This window comes from Cavia porcellus, unplaced genomic scaffold, assembly GCF_034190915.1.
Source record: "Cavia porcellus strain 051 isolate PalLab524CR breed Dunkin Hartley unplaced genomic scaffold, mCavPor4.1 scaffold_11, whole genome shotgun sequence".
NCBI classification, from domain to species: Eukaryota; Metazoa; Chordata; class Mammalia; order Rodentia; family Caviidae; genus Cavia; species Cavia porcellus.
This window is the reverse complement of record NW_026947494.1, coordinates 73,714,983-73,738,615: the sequence shown is the minus strand read 5'-3', so window position 1 is coordinate 73,738,615 and position 23,633 is coordinate 73,714,983. Positions and strand designations below refer to the sequence as shown.

At 37.1% G+C, this 23,633-nt stretch overlaps 1 protein-coding gene across 4 annotated transcripts in view; it reads right to left on the bottom strand.

Annotated features, from left to right (window-relative positions):
- Positions 1–4,012: 4,012 nt before the first annotated feature.
- Positions 4,013–23,633, bottom strand: part of Plag1 (PLAG1 zinc finger) — a 42,450-nt gene continuing 22,829 nt past the window's right edge. Inside the window, exons 2-5 of one of the 4 annotated variants that reach the window (XM_063258480.1) lie at positions 21,014–21,119; positions 13,557–13,654; positions 10,696–11,054; positions 4,013–10,183 (exon numbers count right to left, since the gene is read on the bottom strand). In XM_063258480.1, coding sequence (XP_063114550.1) covers positions 8,926–10,183; positions 10,696–10,937 — 1,500 coding nt within the window. In that variant the 5' untranslated portion in view covers positions 10,938–11,054; positions 13,557–13,654; positions 21,014–21,119 and the 3' untranslated portion in view covers positions 4,013–8,925. The remainder of the gene's footprint in view (positions 10,184–10,695; positions 11,055–13,556; positions 13,655–21,013; positions 21,120–23,633) is intronic. The other 3 variants (XM_063258482.1, XM_063258481.1, XM_063258483.1) reach the window with 3 other exon arrangements.

Below are 23,633 nucleotides of genomic sequence, written 5' to 3'. Positions count from 1 at the left end.
ACTGGATTTCATATAGCGCGACAGACTTCCACCTTTGGGTGTTTTGGGTCAGGCTGATGTCAGCTCTCCATCCCTTTGAAATTGGAGGTATCTGTGAACTATGGGTTTCTCCCTTTTATTCTCATAGTTCAGAGTTAAAGGCTGTATGTCTAGAGTTCGGAAGTACAAAGTTATAGGAATTAAAATCCTAAGGATATCTAGTTTTACTCTGCAATAGTCAACCAGTTTAGTGATTTTCTGCTGAAGAAATTATAATACAAGTTGCAGAATTTGCTTGCTCTCTTGCAGAAAGCAGGACAAAATGGTTTTAAGTACCTTTGCATATACCTTGAATGTATGAAATATTTTTCTGTAGAACAGAAACAACCCAATTTCCAGGTCAAGCATGGTGATGCAGGCCCATAATCCCAGCATATGGGAGGCTGAGGCAGGAGGATCGCTGTGTTCAAGGCTAGCCTGGGCTACAAAGTGAGTTCAAGGCCAGCCTGAACTGGAAAGTGAAATCCTGGCATAAAATACAAAAACCAAAAAGAAACAAAACTCAATCACTATTTTTTTTCTGTTTTCTAGGATCAAATTTGGAGGCAATAGGTCTTTTGAGAACTGTATCCTAATGGCTGTTTTTAAAGTTTTCTCTACATGCCCTTTATCCAAAAGGTGTGTACTTATTTCTGCCATGTGCTTAGAACTATTTACACTTACGTGCTTTAGGTGATCAAATATGTTGAGAAGATATTTTCAGAGACATTTATTACACTCAGTGGGTGAGACCAGAAGCTGCTTGATGGAAAGAAACTTTTAAGAAAAGGCTGGAGGATGGGTACGACTTCAACATGTGGACTCTGAGCAGGAGAAAGGAAAGAATTCTGAGGACGGAGAACAGGATAGGTACGGATAGACAAGGGGTGAAGACACGGATAGTATAGGTCTCATTTTAAGGACCAGGAAAGAAATCCACGAGACTAAAAGGGAAAGGAAGATATGGGCAGACATTGTTAGCAATAGAAGGAAATTTTCAGAGTCCTTCAAATCTCTCACTTGAAGCTCTGATGTCTAGCACTTTGGAATAAATATAGAAAAATGTGAAAGAATTTATGCCAGAAAAAATTATAGTAAGTAGCATTTTATCCCTGTAAAAGGTAATTTAACTTATAAATTAGGGACTGGGAAACTCATTTTCCTGACTTCAAATAAAATGATCTTCAAGATGTGTACTGGATTTGTGTTTGTTGCAATCACAGATCATCGCTCGTTTTTGGGGTGAGAAAGGCTGACATACCTTAAAACCTTTAAATAGGATACCGTGGCTGAGGTTAATTAACCTCCTTACACAGCTAGCATTCGTAGGGCATGGCAATCTGGTCACAGCAATCTGCTTAGGAAATGTCACCAGTGTGTGTGAACACCAACAGCAGATCTGTTTCATACTTTTAGAAACTGCAGTTTTCCAAGACTGCCAATTGCAGTGGCAGCACACTGAAAGTTAAGTCTCAAAAAAGGTTCAAGTTCTTAAATGACAAACAGAATACAAAAAAAAAAAAAAAAAAACTTTCAAAAATTTTAATACCAAGTGATGGGGGGATTTAGCTCCCAGCGTAAGCACCTGCCTGGGAGCCTGCAGTCGGGAGTTCAATCCCCGGTACCAAAAAAAACCCAAAAATCCTAATACCATAAGATACATTTTTAAAAAAATGTGTATCTTACATGAGAAACTTTTATTCTTTCCACCGTCCTCCCCTAAAAACTCGAGGACTTTGACTGTATTATAATGTGCCTATTTTCAAAAAGCTTCAATTTATAGAAATCCTTATTTTTGCATTTATAACAGACATTGGTTTTCAAGTATGCACGTATGCAGTAAAGCAAGGTTAGCTGTTTCTATTTAACCAAAGATTACCCACATAGAAAAGGTGATTCTGAGTCACATCATGGGATCGCCAGCAAGCAGTCTTGTTTTCTACTGCTTTTCTAAAGCAGGAAGAGACTGTAGATTTATGTGCTCTGTGATACCAGAATATCAGAGAAATGCTTCCGCGTCCTTCAAGGTAAAAACACCTGCCCTAGAGAACGATGACTGAAATGTTATATTAAGGCAGGGTTCTGCAGCAAACCAGAACCAGTAAGTTTTGTATACATTCAGAGATTTAAGGAACTGGGTGTGATGGTGGTGACTGTCAGGACCCAAACTGCCAGGCAGGGGACAGACAGTTGACGCTGCCAGAGTCTGAGGCTGCCTGGGTGCAGAGTTCTCTGTTACCCATGAGACTTCAGTCCTTGCTATAAGGGCTAAGTGACTGGCCTGGGGCCCCCCACAGCAGGAAGGATGGTGTGTTTTACCTCGGTCTACTGATTCAAGTATCACACACATCCAAAAGACGTTTTCATAGTTACGTCCGACTGACCAGGAACTAGGTATAGAGGCCCAGCCAAGTCCACAGAGAGGAGGAGCCCCTGCACTGGCCAAGAGCCAACATGTTCAGATATTAGTGATTACTAATCCTTGCGGAATAGAACACAATTGAACTTGTCACTTCCTTGTTTATACTGAAACTGCCCATATTTGACTATTTTGGCCTGCGGAAAGGAGAGCAATAAAGCTACCATTTTCATGGAGGTGCTTATCAGAAACAAACTTCTCTTACTGTCAGTTTCTTTGGAAAACCTCGAGAAGTCAGCACAAAGTGGCACACTTTTGACTAAGCAATATTTGTTAAATGTTCACTAATGAAAAATGATACAAAACTCAGGCTGTCTACAGACAGACTGGTTTTTCCCCCTTCCCAGCAAAATATCAGCATGAACTTTTCATTTAAAACTTTCCAAAAAAGCCTTTTAGCCCCACTGGGTCTATGACGCAATGCATAAACTACATCGCTAATTAATTTTCTATAAAGGACATTATACCTTAAATAAATTAATCTCATACATTAAGTAAATTAATCCCATACTTTTCCAGAATGTTCTACTCTTGAGTACTATAAAAAGCAAAAGCATTTTCCTTTTGTAAACTATTCTTGGAATATTTCATATGGATTTAAATAAAAACATATTTAGTGTTAATTCTATACATTAACATGGAAATACTTTTAGATTTGCTGGAATTAAGTGAAAAGAGGAACTACCAAGACTGACATCATTCTTCATTTTCTTTTCCCTCTGAAAGCAGTGGAGATGAAGGAAAAGGAAGCATCTATTGTACTGAGAGAAATACTACGGAATACACATCATTCCCACAATTGCTTCTGGGATAGCTACTAACAGAATTTTTAGATTTAATGTCCCTCTCTTAGAAGATGTCTTACCAGCTATTTGATAGATGAGTTTTAGCGGAAATGATAAATGTGTGATCGCCTTTGGTTCACATGAACGTCAAGAGTGCTTTTTTTAAAGCAAAATTTTAGGTAAGCAACCTAAGCGGGACTTGGGATAATTAAAAGGACAATTTATAATACTGACAGACAATAAGTATTAAAGGAATGCTAAACGCTAACTTTACCTCACTCTCAACAAGGAACATCCTGATAGCCTTTCTGAATTCTAAACAGGATTAAAATTATCATGTTTTGACTTTTTAAAAATTTACAATTGTTGTACTTCTTATAAAGAGACAAGTTTTAAAACAGTGTTGCCCAGAACCTTATATTTCAACAAAGAACTATCTTAGATCCAGCAAAAAGAATCTTATATTTATCAAATGAAAAATGAAAAAATTGTCACAAAGCATCACCTATGAAAATTTCATTAAGATCTATATTATCTAAAGTTGTTCTATAATTTTTTATTCAGGTATTTTGTGGAATTCACATCTTTTTCTTACAGCACACATAACACTGTAGGCCACGAGAGGCTGCAGCACTAGTATTGTTTAATTAGCAGCAAATTAATATTTTAAGTCTGGGCATCTGGACAATAAATAGCCTGTTCCTTTGGATGTGAATGTTTAAAATGTAGTATCACTGCAGCTTCAGAAATGGGATCGCTATTTTACAGAGCTTATACACACACACAAAAATATGATCTTTATCTATATTTTATACAAATACAACAGTAGTTTGTGAATACATTTTTAAGTACATGATATACATGATAAGCCACTTGATTTCCCAATATCACAGAATAGCAATTTTAAATGCAATAAAAATATACAAAATTCAGTCTGGAATGCAGGTTTTTTTTTTCTTTTCTATTATGACTCAAAACTTTACCATTAGAACATTTTTAGAGTACTAGTCCAAACACTTTTTCATTAGCTAAAAATACAATTTCAGCAGTCCAGCTTATGGTCAGGCATGATGCAATCCATTTTCTAATGGATCCCCAGTTTTTGTTAAATTCAAAGGGCTGTTAGTAATTTACAGCATGTTCTTCACTCCACACCCTATATAATAAGCCCACTTTCCGTTCTGAGTTACAGTCACCTTGTGGATAAAAGCTGGGTTTGTTCTGGTAACATTTGCATGTCCAAGATCTCCTTTTGCAAGTGCACACAAATACATTGTGGTGGTGTAAAAGTTTGTTAATGACATATTAAGTCACAGTATAAAAATATATTGTACACTTTTACACCTAATGTAGTCCTTTTCCTATGAATAAAAAAATACAACTGAACAAGACAGAGAAGTTTGTAGCACCATGGTGAAGAGTTGTGTCCCAGGTTACATTAGCAGCATGACCCAGTGCAACACTGCAGGAGTATTTCTGAGAAGATAGACATTCATTCTGGTTCAACTGTACCACTGAAGCTTATTCAATGAAGTGTTTACATTAGCAATAGTTCTGTGTCATTTCTAGAGCTATGTAACTTATCAAAAGATATGGCCTCTGATCCTCAGAAGGTGGATAATGTTGTGAAAAGGCCTGACGGTGATTTAAAGGTGCCATTAACAAGGTTATCTTGTTTTATATGATCCCAAAGGAGCTCTCTGTGGGCTTTTAGCATGAAAATACACAACACAACTTATGTAGATCTATGTAATCTAAACAGACTATCTGTGTTGCAGAAATGGCTGACACAGAGTGAGGAAAAACAAGACAAACCCACTCCAGCACTCAATTGTCAGAGCAAACAGTGCCACTGCTAATGCTGAATACTCAATATTTGAAAGACCTCCTCCAATGTCACATGGATCTCAGTAGGCTAGAAGCAACTTGGGTGAACTGGTATTTAACTTACGTACTGGGAAGACAGTGTGCTTTGAGACACGTAAACCTTGTAAAAAAATAAACCATTGTAAAACCGTATGAAAAGACACACACTGATTCTGTGCAATATAGCAAATTGATAAGAAAACACTGTAAAAATGTACCTGTTTAAAATACCATCTACCATTTTGTACACAAAGCATTATATATCAAAGGCCTACATATATATCATCTAATGGCACTTGAGACATTATAATAAGTCTTAAAATAAAAGGCATAACCTATAACAAAGTTTCTGTAAAGGTTTAGATTCATTTTGAAAGTGCTATATCTTGTAATATGTGTAGTATAGAGGCTGACCAAGCTCTATTTAAAAAAAAAATATATTGGCCTAAAGTATGTGTATTGCTCACTAGATGGATGATCCTGAAAATATGTACTCTATAACATTCATTATTAGCTTAATAAAGCAATCAGCTCTGGCTCATGTTTCAGTCAGTATATGGTTTTTAAAAACCTCTACTGTCCAATTTAACACAATATATCACTATATTCCACAAAGGACTAAGGAAAATAAAGCACAAGCAACAAATAGGCAAAAATACACAGCTTGAAAAAAACACGAATTGCAATTAAAAACTTGCACAAAGAGTAGTGTATGATCAGACAGGACAACTGCAACTTTACAAAAATGAACTTGGTAACAGGGTTTCAAAATGAAAGTTTTAACAGTGACCGATAACTATATGACACTTGTGTAAATCAGTGGGTAATATTGCTTACAGTGCCAAGATCTTTCCACATTCGTACTTCTCTGTTTGGTGATCTAGTCTGTATCCACATATGGAAGTCAAACTGAATGAGGTTCAATATCTTGTCTGAGGTCCAAATTCCATACTAAAATATTTTTATTTAAAGTTAATCTCTCTCTCTCTCTTGTTTTAAACCAAGCTAAGGCACTACCAGGAATTTCAAAGAGGATGATTCTGGCCACTGAAGAATGAAAACAGACAAAAACAAATAAAATTTTTCTAAGAAAAAAACACCCACCCAATTATGTGTTACATCCTTGCAAGAACACTGTGCAATTTAACAGATCTGCCTCATCTTTAACAGAAACTCTACCGAAAAGCGTTTAGTGACCACTGCAGTCAATTGAAAAATACAATTAAAATTTTAACTGAATTCTCTCTTCAAGTGTTAATTTCAAGTCTGTGTGGCAGCAACAGGCAAAACGGTGTGCACAGAATTAAGATCCCATAATCACAACTGTAACACGCGTGCCTTGGAAGGTGTGCCTCCATGTGATAGAGTTCCTTGCAGGGTGAGATACGTGGTGGCATCCCCATTTCCCAAATGCTTTACTTTATAAACTGTAACACTCCCTTTTTCTATTAGCAGTGAAATACAGCCTATGAAGGCCAACGTCTCGGTTTAGGCAAATTTTAGGATAAAGCAGTGCTTTCACACCCGCTATCTGTGATTGCTATTTAAAAGCAGGGTTTCTATACACTTGTGCTCTCTCACCAAATTTCTTTTTGTATTTTTAATGGTGATTAAAGCAATATTGAACACTAATCATTCAATTAGATTTAGGTAAGCAATCTGTTTCATAGAAACTAAAGGCAGCGGTAAGGAAGCAGAGCAAAAAGCCTACTTTCAGAGCAAATATGCTCCCAACCAAAAGCTTAGGAGCAGTTGGAAAAATTTAAAAATGCATCTCCTTATTAACATATATAATTTTAATGCCTTTGGAACACACTTTAATAAAATGTAATTTTTCATAATAAACTTTAAATACATAGGTATAAAAACTACTGCTCCTAGGATTAAAAAAAAAATAGGAGCATGATAAAATACCAGGAGCCAAAGCTCCTTCAGAGAGCAACTTTGATTCTATGAAGTGCGATATGTGTGTATATATATAATATATATAGTGAAACCCCCATTTACATTATTACAATTTACATTTCTCCACAAATTATACTATTCCCAAATATTTTAAATAATGTATTATACTCAGTAATCTGCACTCATTTTTGAAATTCTTGGTAAACATTGCAATCTGCAGAGATAATTGCCCTTTTAAAAGGGGAAGTTGTTCCCATCTAGGGCTAATGAGTGCTTAGAAATATTTTTCTTTTTTTAAAGAGATATATACTCTTCTATAACCCTCTCCCCGCTTACCTCTGCCCCTAAAGGACGAGGTCCCAAAATAAGGTGTTAACATGTGCTTACTAGATATGTTTCTTAGGTTGATGTCCCAAATGACCCTTTAAAAAACATAATTGGACCTTTGAGAAGCCTATGGTGGTTGCCTAAAGTGAAGACAGCCCACAACTATTCTACTCAGTGAAACGATATTCCTGATTGTTACTGTCACATTAATTAAGATGATAGTGCTTGTCTGACTATGCTTTGCTACCCTCGACAAATTCAACTTACAACGTTTCCCATTTTCCAGAGATGTGTAAAAGTGGGGTTTTACTGTATATATTTTTAGTTTGCTTAAATTCTTAAATTGTTTTAACTTCAACGTCTCCATCTGAAAACAGTAAAGAAAAGATGGATTTGCATGTACTAAGAAAAATATCGTGGGGCAAGGAATTTGTTTTTGTATTCTGCTTTTGGCTCTTAAAGAAACATAAATCATACTCAGCAGTAAGGGGCGTAGGTGATATGCTCTTACTTTACTCCTGACGAGTCTAATTTTCAACCTTGGCAATGGCAGACAGGATACTCACACACTTTCCAAGGTTTAACGTGTACTTAACATCTACCTTCCTGTTCAGTTAATCACACCTTACAAGGCTGAGACAGTCCACTCTGAGTTTAACACACTACTGTCTACAGTTCCGTAACAGCTGTAGAGTCTGGACTGTGGACCAACAGTCAAAAAACAAAACAAAACAAAACACAACACAACACTGCTGGTGCACCTGAGCCACCAACTGGCTGTGAAAGGCAGAAAAGATTAAGGACAGCTACCTACATATACTTTCCTTGAAGACCTGACATGCCACTAGCTATTAATATTATTAAATGGAAAGACAGCAAGTCAAGCAGGTTGAACTATAGCAAAAGAGTAATGAAGGGCCAACTGTTATGGAACACAGAGACATGTCACCGTCTTAGGATCTCTTTTTGCTACAAACAGTGGTACTCTGTGTTTTGGTTTTGTTTTCCTTACACATTCTGTATTTTAGGAAATATCTTCCAAGACAATAGTAAGACTTCAAAATATACTGACCTGAAATTATGGTATATCTAAGAAATATCTGTTATCTTTCCAAACTGTATTAATTCATTTAAAACACTTGATTACAATTTCATTGCTAGCAAAATGTTTAAAACTCTGTTATTCACATGGAATATACATAAAGATTTTTATGTTGTATTGCAAAAAGTTTTTAAAGAGCCAAATGTCAACAGGCAGAGCCACTGTTATTAGACAAAAATGGAATTTTTAGATCTAAAAGTAATTTGAACATGGGACTTGTATAACTTTATTAATAACAATGGCTTTCCTATATGAAATAAAACTTTTAGACTATGACAGTTGGCAGTGAATCAGGACAAAATACCCAGGTAAACATAACTGAACATGAATGGTTCCAAAGCTCATTTTAAAAGCTAGTTTCTATTTTGTACTGGCTTAATGAAAACTGGTATTATACAAAAGCAGAAACTTTTATACTGTCTTAAAAGTAGGCACTAAAATAAAATGGTCATCTAAGGCAGAGCTACACATATGTTTCTTTAATACAGCCACGTCCCACAATCCTACTGAAAAGCCTGGTGGAAACGTGGCAAGGTGGTGCTTGTGCTTAAACTACTGGTGAAAGCTGCTGAGAGTGAGTGCAGAGACCCAAGACCTATAGTGTTTGCAGGATCCTGAAGATCCTGTGTCTGTGTGGGGAGCTGAGAAACAGAAGAGTGTGCTTCGTCTTGGGAATAGTTCATTCCGAGGCTCCCCACTGACAGAGGGTTATAGGCAGGACCATTTAATGGTATGAAATTAAACAACTGAGAAAAATCCAATGCTGGTGTGTTGAGGGGGTCACTGATCGAGACAGAGCTTTTTGACAGGGAAAGGTCTCCTGCACCATCATCTAGGGACCCGCTCTGAGGATCCAACCCCAGCTTAGATGATGATGCTGGAGAATCCTGCGATGAAGAGGGTATGCCACCTTGTAACTCCATCAGGTAACTCTCAATTTCCCCCTTTAATGGCTGTTCTTTTTCAGGAATAGAAATTGCGTATGAGGTAGAACTGAATGGATATTTGAAAGAAAGGTGGTGAGAGGGATGAACAGCATCCATATCTATTGGGCATGTCATTCCCAAAGGTAAGGTTGTGATCATTTGGTGAGCAGATCCCGAGCTCTGCATGGACTGAAATGGAGTGTTATAGAGGTTCAGCTGCAAAGTGTTTGTGAATGGCTTTGATAACAGTTCACTGGAAGGTAAGGACATCACCGGAAGGAGCTCATCTTTTATAGGCACAGACACGTTGCAGGTAAATGGGTCTAGGAAATCCACGGGTTCAGTTTTAACCTTCAGAAGCTCTTGATTGTGACTCTTCTTCATGTGTCGAGTCAGGTGATCCTTCCGTCCGAACCTCTGTGCACAGTACTGACAGAGGAAGTCCTTTCTTCCCGTGTGCACCACCATGTGTCTCCGGACGTCCTTCCGGGTGTAGAACCTGCGGTCACAGTGCTCGCACTGGTGCTTCTTTTCTTTTACACCCCCGGATGACTTGCCTGCGTGGGATTTAAGGTGCTCCAGAAGCACTCCTGTGCTTTCGAAAGTCTGCAAACACACCTTGCAGGTGAGGTCGCCACTGGTGGCCGCATGCAAGGCCAAGTGTCGTTTAAACCCAAGCTTAGTATTATAGTTCTTGCCACACTCTTCACACTTAAACGTCTCTTTGTTAGGGTCATGTGTATGGAGGTGATTCTTCAGATGATCTTTCCGGTGAAACATTTTCTCACAATAATTACACTTGTGGGTTTTCTCAGGAGAGTGAGTAGCCATGTGCCTTTAAACACAGATATAGTCTGTAAGTAATTATCACAATGAAAATGGTCTAAACACTTCTAAAATGGGAGCTAGCTAATATGCTAACACAGAACTCCCTTACTAGTGGAAACCACATAACTTAAAATGTACCATGAGGACAGTCAGTACACCTACATCCTACAAAACTTGAGCCATTTAAATTGCCACTTCAGTTTTTGCTGATTCTTAGCTATCACTACAAAAGCAAATGAGCAAGACTGAATATACTCACGTAAATACACTTTGCTGCTTGTAATTTCTCTTTACAAACGGAAACTGTATTGTCATTAAGCATTTTATTTAAAAGCCGAAAGAGACTAACACATAATAGTATGTGATTAGAATATTAAAAACTAGCCAAGGTCTAATCTACTTAACATTTCCTCTCTGCAAATAGCTGAAAAATGTGTTTACAAATACATACGTTTACAATGGCTTCAAATGGCCAACATAAGAGAAAATATAATCTGAAAGACAAATAGAGTTTAATACCTTTGTAATTTGTACTTAGAAACAAAGGCCTTGGTGCAGTCTTGTTGTGTGCACTTGTAGGGCCTCTCTCCTGTGTGAGAGTAGGAGTGAACCTTTAATTTCTCAACACTGTTAAAGGCCTTGTCACACAGTTGGCAAGGGAAGTTTTTTCTTGGTTTGGTTTCGCCACGCTTACGTTTCCCTGAAGGGACTTTCTGGGTATCTCTTACTGCTGACAAATCACCAGGGATGACAGTGGCCATCGCAGCCTAAACCAGGCCTTCTTGTTGGACACTTGGGAACTGCCCAACTCCACTAAATGATAGAGCTTTAGGTGGCTTCTCAAGTTTCATGTGGTCGTAAAAGAAAGCAAAAAGGGACTGGAAAAAAAAATAAGAAACAACTAGTTTGTAACTAAACTTAATTTAAAAAAGTTTTAAAATTTGCTATGTGATGCTTTTGAATTAAAAAAGAAACTATAAAATGGATTCAGCTGGTCTAATGTAATATCTATAGGCTTCTTTATTATTTGTCAAAACACGTATTATCGCATTGCTCAGAATGAACAGTTCATACACATCCCGAAATTCCATCTGACAAACGTACTTAGGCATCGCAGTAATGACCGTGGGAACTCTTTGGAAGCATCAAAACATGGCTGTCATAGTGGCATTATTAAGCTTCAGTTTTCACAGAGGATTAGACAACACAAATCTGACTAAAAATGTAAAAATGTTGCAGGAAAATTATTTTAATTTGTCCATGTCAGATCTAGTTACACTCTGTGATAGGAACAAACTGATAAACAATGAATGCTGTTTTGAGTCCCTTAGACACCATGGAGTCTATAAAAGAAGTACTTTAAAGGCCAGACACTGGAGGCCTGAAAGAGGTGAATGTACCACCCAGAGTGACAATTTACACCAGCATCTGTTCTCCTCAGAGAGATTCGTGAGTCAAGAGCAAACGTCGTCTATCTTAACAAGCACACACGCCTAAACCTGTGAAACCTTTCGATGTTATATGAGGTAACGAGCATGGTTCCCTGTTGGTTGGGGAGATGCTGCTTAATTTTCCTCAATGTTTTTATATCATGAAGAACAGCTATGCTCGCTGGGCCCGCTGGGGTCAGCAGGTGAGCTGGAGTCCTCAAGCCTCCCAGCAGCTGAGGTCTGGGCTTTGACACACCTTTAACCTTGGTGCAGTGTGTCTGTTTGTGACTTCTGATACCACACAATGTCTGTGCAAGAATGCACCCTCACAGAGGTGCTCCGAAGGGTAGAGATTTGTCAGAGTTTCATTTACTGATGCTGTGAGGAGAATGAAATGTATACACTGTACAGCAAAGAGTATGTCTATTTAAATTTAAACAGAAAATTAAAGCTGAGTTAAAACCTATACAGACAGGAAATATCAACTCTTTCTCAGACTAAGGGAACAATCTCTCTGAAATCTGAATTGATAATATGAGTTAAATGATTCCTTAAAATTTCCTCAAGGCAATTTATAGAGTTACTTTTAAGACTGCAGAAATGATACTAACAGTAACCTCCCTTTAAAAAGATCTGATCTTTAAATTGAAAACTTGAGGGGGCTGGGGATTTAGCTCAGCGGCATAAGTGCCTGCCTTGCAAGCAGGCAGTCATGAGTTTGATCCCCGGTACCGATAAAAAGGAAAAAGACAAAAAAAAAAAAAAAAAAAAAGAAAACTTGAATGTGATTAAATGACTTATCAATTACTAACTGAATCTATATATTTAAAAAATAAAAACCAACCTTGTATTTTGTTCTGGCATTACACTGACACTGCCTTCACAAATTAAGGTACACTCACTTTCACAGATTTGTTATATTTTTATAGAAGCTCTGCAAAATTAAGTGTATGCTATAATAGGTCCCTTATATTTTAATGTAGATATTGTACCTATGTAGACAAAACACAGCTAAGACCCACTAATTTGACTAAAATAGTAGAAGCATGTAAGAAAAGCTAGTCAAGTATCTTCTTGATTAGGTAGATATAAGCAAGGTCTTCGTGTTGTTCAAAATATTTGAAAGTCCTCTGTGCAGTTTAAAAATGACATTTACACAATGCATCTGACATTAGCAATGCTAACACTGTATATTTCTTCTGGTTTTGGATTTTCTTGTGCTTTGAAAAAGAAAAAGGACTTACTCTTTTCCTTTTACAGTCTTGTTCATAAGATAGCTTCCCTGCCTCCCTTATAAACTTATGTAGCCATTCTGTCCATATTGTAAACTGTTATAAAGTATTCTGTATTGGCAGGAGAAAAAACTGATTTTCAATTATTTGATTCCTTAGTGTGATGCTTTCATGCATTTAATTAGAAGATCATTTTCAACTGTGAAGAAAAATGGGATGCCAAGTATATAAATCCTTGCATATAACTAAAAGCTGAAAATATCTCAAAGATTGGTGGTAACTGCCACTGTGTTACAAGATCCAACTGTAATGCGGAGAATCCTAATTGAAAAAAATTACTTCTGTATTACTGGGAAAAATGTATTAAAAGTGCATCATAAAACAATTTACAAACATTTGATATTAAAATTGACTATACTCAATATGGAGTAACAGATGAATTATTATCTTTAGATGTACATACTGAGCAATGAAGAACTGCACTAATTCCAAATATTACACTTTCCTAAGACCAGCTGAAATTTTATCATGGCTAATACCTTTTCATCTTAATAAATTACAGAACTCCAATTAGTTATTACAGGTGCATTTAAATCTATCGGATAAATAAAATGCTGTAAATGCAATATACAATAAAAGACCACATTCATAATATGTATATCAACTAGATACATTAAAGATGCATGCACAGAATTAGTGATTTTCGTTTGATGTTCACCTGATTATAGATGGAAAAGCCTCAGACTCTGATCTTAGCCAGTCCCATTAACTCTTCGTGGAAGAGAGTGGAATCCAATCTTTCCCATTTTGGCCAATCTATGGTTGGGGAGGAAAAAAAAAAAAACAATGGACTATACTCTAAGCAGAACTAGCATGTAAGTGACAGAAAATACAGGATGAAAGAATTGCAGTTTCATGGCACATGCTTACATTCCATACTCTGCTGACAATTCATGCATTTTTACCAGTTGCATATTTTTATTAGTTCTAAGCACATTTACATGATCAAATAAATGCAGAAATAAAAAAGTAAAACAGTATTACCTAGATAAATGGCATTTTGTGATGCTGAATGACTCCCCACTTGTTTCCCAAATTCAATTTAGATTTTTTAAAAAACCTCACTTGCCTACCAAAAGAAATGGATATTAGGATCACTATCTGTAAACGAAGCTAATCAAAATTTCACTAAGCAGGGGATGAACTCAGTTCCCTCTTGGAGCAGCATCGGTAATGGCACCTGTCTCACGTAGACAGCACTCCCACCACGCACACTTGGCAGGTGGGCTTCTAAACTCCACATTCTGTTATCTGCTAATTTATTTTTAATAATACTGTAAGGGTTGGTGAAGTGCAGCAACAATTGTGTACTGTTTAGATTTCAAAAACATTTAAAAACAAGAGAAATTAAATATAGGTTTGATTCTGGAGCAGGAGGTATCAGAAAAAAAGCATAACTTGGTTTACAAGATCACTGTTGAAAAATCTTAAAACAGCTTAAAGCACCTAACAGAAATGATTTTTAGTAGACTGTGAGCACACACAGAAAAAAATATTAATAATTTGTGATTGTGCTAATAAACATTTAAAAAGTCAAAAGACAGAAAGATCTAAAATAATCTGTTATAGAAAGTACAAAGCACACATTTGGAAGATGAACGTCTAGAAATCATTGTAAGAACTTGAGATGGGAATACAAATCAAACAGATAAAACACAACAACAAAAGGATATGTCAATGACAGATTAAGGAAAAATAACTTCACAGCTCAAACACCAATCTAATAATTTCCCTTAAAATAAAATTTTCAATCTTTCAGAATTTGATGACATATAAATAAAATGAGGACATTCAAGCATCATTATAAAACTTCTAGGGAAGATATGTGAAAACAGTGTTATTATCACAGTGTAAAAGACAAGAAAAATAAAAAGTTAGACCAATAAATCATTTTAAAAAGTTAAAAGCAAAAGCTCCATTCCTTTATAAAGCACAGGGCATGCAAAAGTGGAAGAACTGAATTCTGCACATCAAAATTGCAAAAACAGTGAAATTAATTTTGTGAATACTTACTTGCCCAGAGCACATAGTTTTGGAGGGGAGGTAAGAATATGCAAGACCGTTTTGTGTATTATGCTGTCTTAATAATGTGAGTGCAGTGTTTCCACCTTTGATACAGTCCCTCCCTGGAGTTCAGAGAACGTGAGGCGTGGACATATCTACCACCACTGCCATCTTAGATCAAAGGCAACAAAAGCTCAAAAATGTGACAGTATTTATGGTGTCGAAAAGGACCGCTGACACCTTTACACAATTTCACTTTTACTGCATTTTATGCCAAGAGTGGCTTAGCCAAGCCATCTGCAATTGGATAAATCCTGTCACTACACTGAAACGACTGGACAAGGGGACAATACCGGTTTTCTCCTTTAGAGCTTCTGGCTATGATCTCTAAGAAGAAATAAATTTTAAGACTTAAAAAGTTTAAAAGATGATTTATAAAGTAAATTTTATGTAATTTATTTTTCTTTTTTCAACCAATATAAATTTTATTGGCTTTCAAATACATTCTTAATTTTTATTTATAACTATTCAATGATATTTTTCAATAGAAATACTTTATTTTAATATAGTTTAAACTTATGAATCTTGTTTGGAGATATTCCAACACAGCCTATAAATTATCCATGCTATATACTATATATATATACAGTTTTAAATCAAATAATAATGCCAAAATTTTAAGTTATCTTAAAACCTAACTCCCAAATTATGGTTAATGTCTCTAAATTCAATCAATTTTGAATTCTTTTAAGTTGACAAATCATCAAAGAACTGTTAATTATTCCCAAAACAAAGGAAATAAGGTGTTAGTTAGAGTGAACTATTATTTGGACTATCTATAGTTATGGAATCCTAACTAAAATTTCAACTAACATGATTTGTATTTTTTTTTTTTTTTTGGTCTTTCTCCTTTTTTTATCGGTACCGGGGATCGAACTCACGACCGCCTGCTTGCAAGGCGCTTATGCCGCTGAGCTAAATCCTCAGCCCCTGTATGTTCTCTTTTATAGGACAAATAAAAACCTTTTAAAAGCATTGGGATTACAGTTGTGAAGTTTGCTATCAAACTTACACTTGTACTTTAAAAAAAAAAAGTTAAAGGGATTTTCGAAGGATGAAAATGCTTCTTTGCCTTGTTCTGAAGAATTGTGAAGAAGATAAAAAGCACATACACCCATTTTAACTGCTCTACAATAGACAGTGTTTCAGAAGACCCTCCAGGTTCTGCTGGCACTGCAGCAGGCACTGTTCCTGCCACAGGAATGGTGTTAGGGGAAACACTGCACGTTCATGTGCACACACATAGGTTTACCCTCCTGCGTTTTATGTTATTCTAAAACAGTGACTCACACAGAAAAATAACCAAAAATGAATGACACATCAGAAAAAGACCAGTTTCTATGAGATGCCATTTAAAAACAGATCTGCAGTTAAACTTTCTATATTTTAAATTATTATTATTATCATTTTGTTGAGAAAGTCTTGCTGTACCTTCCAAGCTGGCCTTGAACTCATGGTTTTGTAGCCTAGGCTAGTCTCCAATTTGTTGTAATCCTGCTGTCTCAGGCCTTCAGAGTGCTGGGATTACAGGCATTCACCACCTAACCAAGCTTAAATTCTACAATTTTGATAGTCACTTTGTTAACAGTTGTAAACTTTCACAACACTTACCTGCATCAAAAATTGTTTCATGTTTGAAAGTCAAAGAGATTCTGCTAAAGGCATAGCTAATCAATCATCAAGCTTTTTCTCCTTATGCTAGTCATAAAATATTAATAATCAATTCAGAATTGTCCACATCTGCTTAAAACATGTTTTCCATGGAGAGTAAATAAGGTAGACTACAAAAGGGAACTTACCAGTTGATAATGTTTTTTTTTTTTTAATCTTTTTTTTTCGTTTTTACCGGTACCAGGGATTGAACTCACGACTGCCTGCTTGCAAGGCAGGCGCTTATGCTGCTGAGCTAAATCCCCAGCCCCTAGTTGATAATGTTTTAAATTTACATGTATAAAACATTAATATGAGTTTTGAAAAATATGAAGGAATTAACAGGAAAACAAATGAAGAGATCAATTTTAAAGGACAACACATACTTGGAATATTTTTTAAAGACAACTTCAATGATTGTGTAACAATTTGGAAATGCTTGCTTTGGTCAATTACCGTAGACCTGTAAAATCACTTTCAGTAAAGAATAAAAATACTATCTGGCAATTACAGAAATCTAAGAGAGAGCAAACAGTAGACTCAGGCAGCAAAGAGCAGCACCTTCGCAGTTTTACTCACTGCAAAAGGCAGTAAAGTAACTGCTGAATGAATGAAAAAAAAAAAAAAAACAGGGCAGGTGTTCACAGGTCATACGATGACCTAGTTTGCTCAGCTGCAGCAGACGACACGGAACACACATATTCCAGTCAAAGACAGAAGAGTACAGATACAACTGGGTTCAACAACTTGAGGAACAGGAAGGTACTTTGTTGAAAATTAACCATTTGAAGTCTTAGATTAAAATAATAGCAATTCCTATATTTTGCTTCAGAAAATAAGGCTTCTCTAGAGGATTGCAGGATCAAATAGCCTAAGTAAAGATCAGCTAAATATCAAGCAGCTCGAGTAAATAACAGCAATCAAGCCTCTATCCTAGTGAAAATATCCAAAGTGAAAGCATGCACTCAGGACAGACCAGGACAGATGGAAACACAGGCCAGAGCTGCCAGAGTCCCAGAAGCAGGAAACACAGCAGAGAGACACACACAACTCATCCGAGTTAAAGCAGGTCCTCGAGTAACTCATTTACAACCAGAATCTGAAAAACTAGAGTGCTTATTTTCTTCCACCAAGTGTCAAGAAGATGCCTTTTTGAATTGTTATATTTAATATTTTCAACTGATTTTAAGTAATTCAAATATAGTTCTGGGACAATGTTTGAAATTTATCAAAAAGCTGCACTGATATTCAGAAATGTCTTTCAGTACAAAATAATAAAAAGAGAAGTGAAGGAAAATAATAGAGAAATGAAGGAAAACTTTCAATCTATTTGCTTTTAAAAGCCAATAGGAAAATGTCAGCAAATTTCAAAACTGACACTGCAATGTTGTGAGAACCCCGAAATCACTTCTCTCACTTTTCTGTACAGTTACCATGTTCCTTCGAGGCTATTATAGATAACCAGACAAAACAACCTGATGAAAACAGAACAGTAAAACAAATGTATTTCCTTGGTTATTTACTTTAAGGAGAAAAATGCCAAGTGGAATTGAAAAGGTTTTCTTTTTAAAAAGTTGTCTCTTTAACTTAGAAGCTAGCATGTTTTAAGTTGGTAACATTTTTACCAACTGTAAATTACATGCTGGGATGGGGGAGAAAAAGTGTCCCCCTAGGGCTGTAAGTTCTAATCAAAATAAGAAAACTAAAAAATACAGATGGGGGTACGGTGGGGTATTTTTGTTTTTTCACACGGGAAATGAGTTCTTGCAAAGAGGAAATGTGAGAGGAATTGTGCAGAGGGAGCGAACGAGGCAGCAAGAGAAAGGAAGAGCAAATAACTGAAACGAAAATAATTCAAGGCAAGATATTTAATCAGCAATTTATATTTAGAGGATTTCCTGGGTTTTTAAAAAGCAACTGGTATAAAATGTTTCCCAAATATTTAATGTGTAGCTAGCACTATGAAACAGCCCGCAGGTCATATATCCCAAATTGTGATGAGTTTTACCTTATTACCACTAACTCCTTAAGTTTGTGTGTCCCCAACTATAAAAATACCTACACTGAAGGACCCTAAGTAATCACTCATGTATGCTTATTTGCCTAACACTATTAAAAGCTCAAATACCGAATAACCAGGTTTCACGTTTGAATTCTCAGTCACCTCAATCTGTCTATAATTTCAAATGAAATGGTAGAAATCAGACACGAGGTAAGAAAAATGCTAAGGAAACAAGCTTTACTTTACTTAGTTTTAAAAGTTCATTTGGATAACTAGTTTTAAGGTGTCTCAAAGAAATGAGAGCTTTGAGAGAGTTCATGCTCTGTCCAAATGCTGCCTCCTGTGCTATTGCCCAAGGAGCACTAAAAATATGATTGAAAATACAATCAGCACTCAGCTAAGGCCCTGCGCATATCATCAAGCTGTGTTCCTAAAGTTACCCCATGCAGCTTTCCAGGATTAAAGCAACTTTAAAAACAGCCACTTCTATTGATTCCCACACAGTGGAAGGTAAACAGGACTGGTTCCAGCCAAGTGTCCAGTCAGAGGTGGCTGTTCCCTCTGTGGCCTCCAGAGGTCCCTGTGGACTTCCCTAGCCAGCACAGAACTGAACTGCACAGCAGAACTGGAGTCCCTTGCAGAGAATTTCAGAATGACAGTGTGCAGGCAGAGATGCTTCAGGGCTCCTGAAATCCCTGCAGGTTATATAGCAAGCTCAGGAGACAACACCCATAGAATCACATGGCCAGTGTGCTCAGGCAGAGGGGTGAAATGGGGGCCACACATCCGGCTGAGACTTCTGGCTTCTAAGTCCTTCAGAGCAGGCCGGGCTTCAGCAGGCTGGGAAGCTGGGGTCTCGAATATGCTACTCTGAGGTCTGGTGAGCATGGGGCCAGACCTGAGCATTTCTGCCTTAAAATGTTCTGTTCTAATAATGCCATAAATACATATAATGTAAAGCACATATAATCATTGATGGTAATTTAGTGTTTGGAAATAGATAATGAAGTTTCATGGGAAGGAAAAAGGAGAAAAATAAAATTCTAAATCTTTAAAAGGGAGTATTTTTCATATGAAATTATCTATGGGGCTATGTAGATGATGTTGAAAGTATTAGAAAATTTCTGACTGATTACAGATGTAGAAAAATCAAAAAAGGGAAAGTGTGTGCAGATTAGAGTTGCTCAGTAACATTTCCTCTGCCTTTTCTAGCTACTAAAAACAGCTTCATTAAAAAGTTTAAAAGCTACAATGTACAAGAAAAACTACAACTTACAACTCTAAAAAACTCATTAACATTCTTTTATTGTAGAAAATATTTATAGCACACAGATGGCTAAAATTTATGCTAACTTGATTTAAATGCTTAATCTCCATAGAATGTGCTTACTAACATAAAACTTTATCCACATTAATTTATACCTTCAATTTGATCATAAAGCTCTGTTTAAATATACTGTGAAGCCTATGGAGCCTTCAGACTAAATCTTCTTTTCACCAGGGTGATGGGCTCTGCTCAGGTCAGTGGAAAGTTTAGGAACCCGAGCCCATCCCCTGGCATGCCTACCTTTGCTTTTTTCATGTTGTAGCAGGTATTGAATCCAAGGCCTCTGCACTGAGCCTATATCCCTAGCCCTTTTGTTTTTATTTTGGGACAGGGTCTCAGTGTTGCTAAGTTGTCCAGCCTATGTTCAAACTTGTAACCCTCCTGGCTTCAGCCTCTTGAAGTGCTGGGATCCCAGGTTATATCCTACAGCCCAATTCACCTTTTTTTTTCATTTCCCCATTCTAGGGCTTGGGTCCTGGTCCTAAACCTGTGTTTGAGGTCCTGCAGACAGACTTACCTGCTGGTGCCAAACTCATGTGGGCCTGGATTTCCAGGATTGTGCCACTGAGCTGCCTCTATGGGCTGGGAAATCAAGGTGCTGTATCAGTCCTCCTCCCAAGGATGCTAGCAAACTGCTCTTGTCATGCTTGCCCCATCCAGGGAGCAGACCTAATCTTCCTCTTCACCTGCCCACAGTTAATCAGATCCATCACAGAAGACAGAGGAAGACATAGTGGCCACATGGCATAATCTACCACTATGAGCAAGACCCAGAGAAGGGAGGACTTAAGAGTCCATCTGCGGGCTCTCTGGTGAAGATAAACAAGCCTTTACGGCAACTGTATATTTTGTACATAGGGCACGGAAAACTGCTCTCAGCCTTGCATCAGATCGTAACTATTACTGAAGCCCACTTAACTGCAATCCATTCTGATGGACCTATGATTGTAAGTGGCATGCTTATTATGTGGCATGCTTTTCAAAGCTTTTAGCATTCTATCTTGAATGATTTAGGAACTGGAATAACTGACCACTTTGAAAGTCATGCCATATAATGATAAAAGCCACCTACCTGAGACCCCTGCTCCAAACTCTAACAAGGCAATCTTATTAATAGACCATCACAGAATGAAGCATTCTGGGTGCCAAATACCGCCAAAGCAGCACCAAGAGGCAACCTAAAAAGAAAAGAAGAATTAGTTTGAAATTTCAAGTCAGACCTACCCTAGTTAATGGCATATGAAACAAACTCTTTATCATCAGTTATTCATACTCATTGTATTTTATTGAAAAATCTATCTTAAATTCTGATAGAAATATTTACAGTACATTGAAATATGAAAAGTAAACATCGATATCTCCAGGTTCGTGTATTTCCCCCTTGCATCAACATTATCTAGATTATTCACATTTTATTCAGTAAACTATTACTCCAAGCTTACTGCCGTTCTCAAATTGGCTGCTTATCTTTTAATATTCTAAATACATCCACTATCTCTATGTAACACAGTTTTCAGAAAAAACTGAGTTGCCCATCTTGTTCTGAGAAATGACTGAGGAGAAATCCTGCCCCACGAGTGTTTTCCTTGGTTTCTCTCTTCCCACAGAAGGATGCAAACCACTGAGTACCCTAATGCAAAGGCAGGATAAAGATTCAGGGTCAGCTTTTAGCTTCATAATGTGACTAACATGTTACTAAGTGAATTCCCAGGGCCAGGTCCATCTTCAGCAACATACAAACAAAAACCACAATGAATTCTGTAGTATGACATATTTCAGCTACCCAAAGCATCCCTGATGGTATAGATTATGAAGTCTTACCTCTAGGTTTACAGTCAAGACAAAAAAGAAATCCCAGGAATTCTGTGCAGAAATCAAGAGTTTCATGTCCCTAAACCAGAGAGTCAATGCTCCATTGTACACAGCTGCCCTTTTACAAAGATAACTATCTGATACTGATATAATAAGTATTACCTATGGTATTAATGTGAGTTTCAGCTGCTACTAATGAACACTGACCCTGTTCCCTAGGAGTATGCAAGCTAGCTGTGGCTGAGAGTATGGCTTTGATCTCTCCCCTCATAAAAAAGAAATAAAACTGTTAAGTAAAATTTGCTATAATGTGGTAGTGGTGGTGATTAGTGTGAAAGATCAACATTTAAAAACAACAAAATAATATTATGTAGGATAAACAAGTACCATAAAAGGTTAAAAAATAAAAAGAATACTAGGGGTCTTGTGTGTGTTATTGCCCTTGAAAAATCTAAAATTAGGGAAGACCCAAAAAGCTGGGCATAGTGCACTCTGAAATCCCAGCTCTCTGAGCAGCCAAAGTAGAAGCTTGTGGCCCGTCTAAGCAGCTTAGCGAGACCATCTAAAAATAACAATTTTAGAAAGGGCTGGAGATGTAGCTCAATCGTAGATTGCTTGCCAGCGTCATTTGGTTCTGTCCTTAGTGCTTCTCCCCAAGAGTCCCCAGAAGGTAGGGTGTGTGTGTGGGTGTGTATCTGGAAAATGGGCCTGACAGAATTAATTACTGTGAGTCAGAACTGTAGATTATTGTGGTTTCTAAGATGACCCTTTGGTGTAGTGTCCTGTAATGTGTAGAGTTTTTAAAGATTCAAATGAATGAATCTTTTGAATCCTTTATGGTCTGAACATGTCACAGTAATGTACTTATGGTAAGAAAGGGGGCAGTTATAAAATGGCTGAGTGGATCAAAACCACTGAGAAATAAATACTTGGAGAGGTAAGGAGGAAGGAAGAAAGAATGCTTGTTCAAACGAGAGAAAGAATTCCAAAGCCAAGACCAAAACCGGAGAAAGTAACATTTCCTCCAAGAAAGGGCACTTAGAGTCTGGCCATTACAAACCCACTGGTCTCCCAGGAAGGGAAAGGAAGACAGTTGGATAGCTTACTTCCACAGACAGAATCCAACCAGATTCCTGATTAACTCGTCCTGGAACTAACACTACCAGAGATGAAAGCAGGTAATTAAAGGAGAAAAAGGGCAAAGAAGAAAAAGGTGACAAAACCCACAAACAGATAAAGCTGTAAAGGGGCACAGAATCACGCTAAAATTCTTGGAAAGCAGTCTCCATGTAGGCATGAAGACTCTCAATGTTAGGTAAGAGGAAACGAGAGACAGAGAGAAGAGAAACATGGGAACAGGAGACCTACTTAGGTGGTGAGCAGAAGACCTCCAGCAAAAGGATGCTTTCTTCCAAAGATCTTACACCTAAAAAAGCATGGAGGGTAGCTAAAGAGGAACTCAGGATCCCAGAGAAGTGGGGAAAATGGAACATTCTTGAAGAAACAGTGCAGAACAGGATTCAGAGAATGAGGGGAACTTTGGGGCACTGCAGACCCAGGAGGGAGGTATGTTTACCCATTTAAGAACAGAGATGTTCAAAGTATATTTTTTATTTATTTTTTTTGAGAAGGGTCTGCTTCATGATCAATTTTAAAATAATTTTTTTTTTTTTTTTTTTTTTTGTACTGGGGATCTAACTCACGACCTCATGCTTGCCAGGCAGGTATTTAAGCTACTGAGCTAAATTCCTAGCCCCTTAGAATAAAACTGATAGACCCATAAAAAGGGTGAAAGTATACATCTGTGTGTCTATATGACACACTAGCGATGTAGCTGTTAAAAATCATGCAGTTTAAGAACTGCATGTAAAAGGGCAATT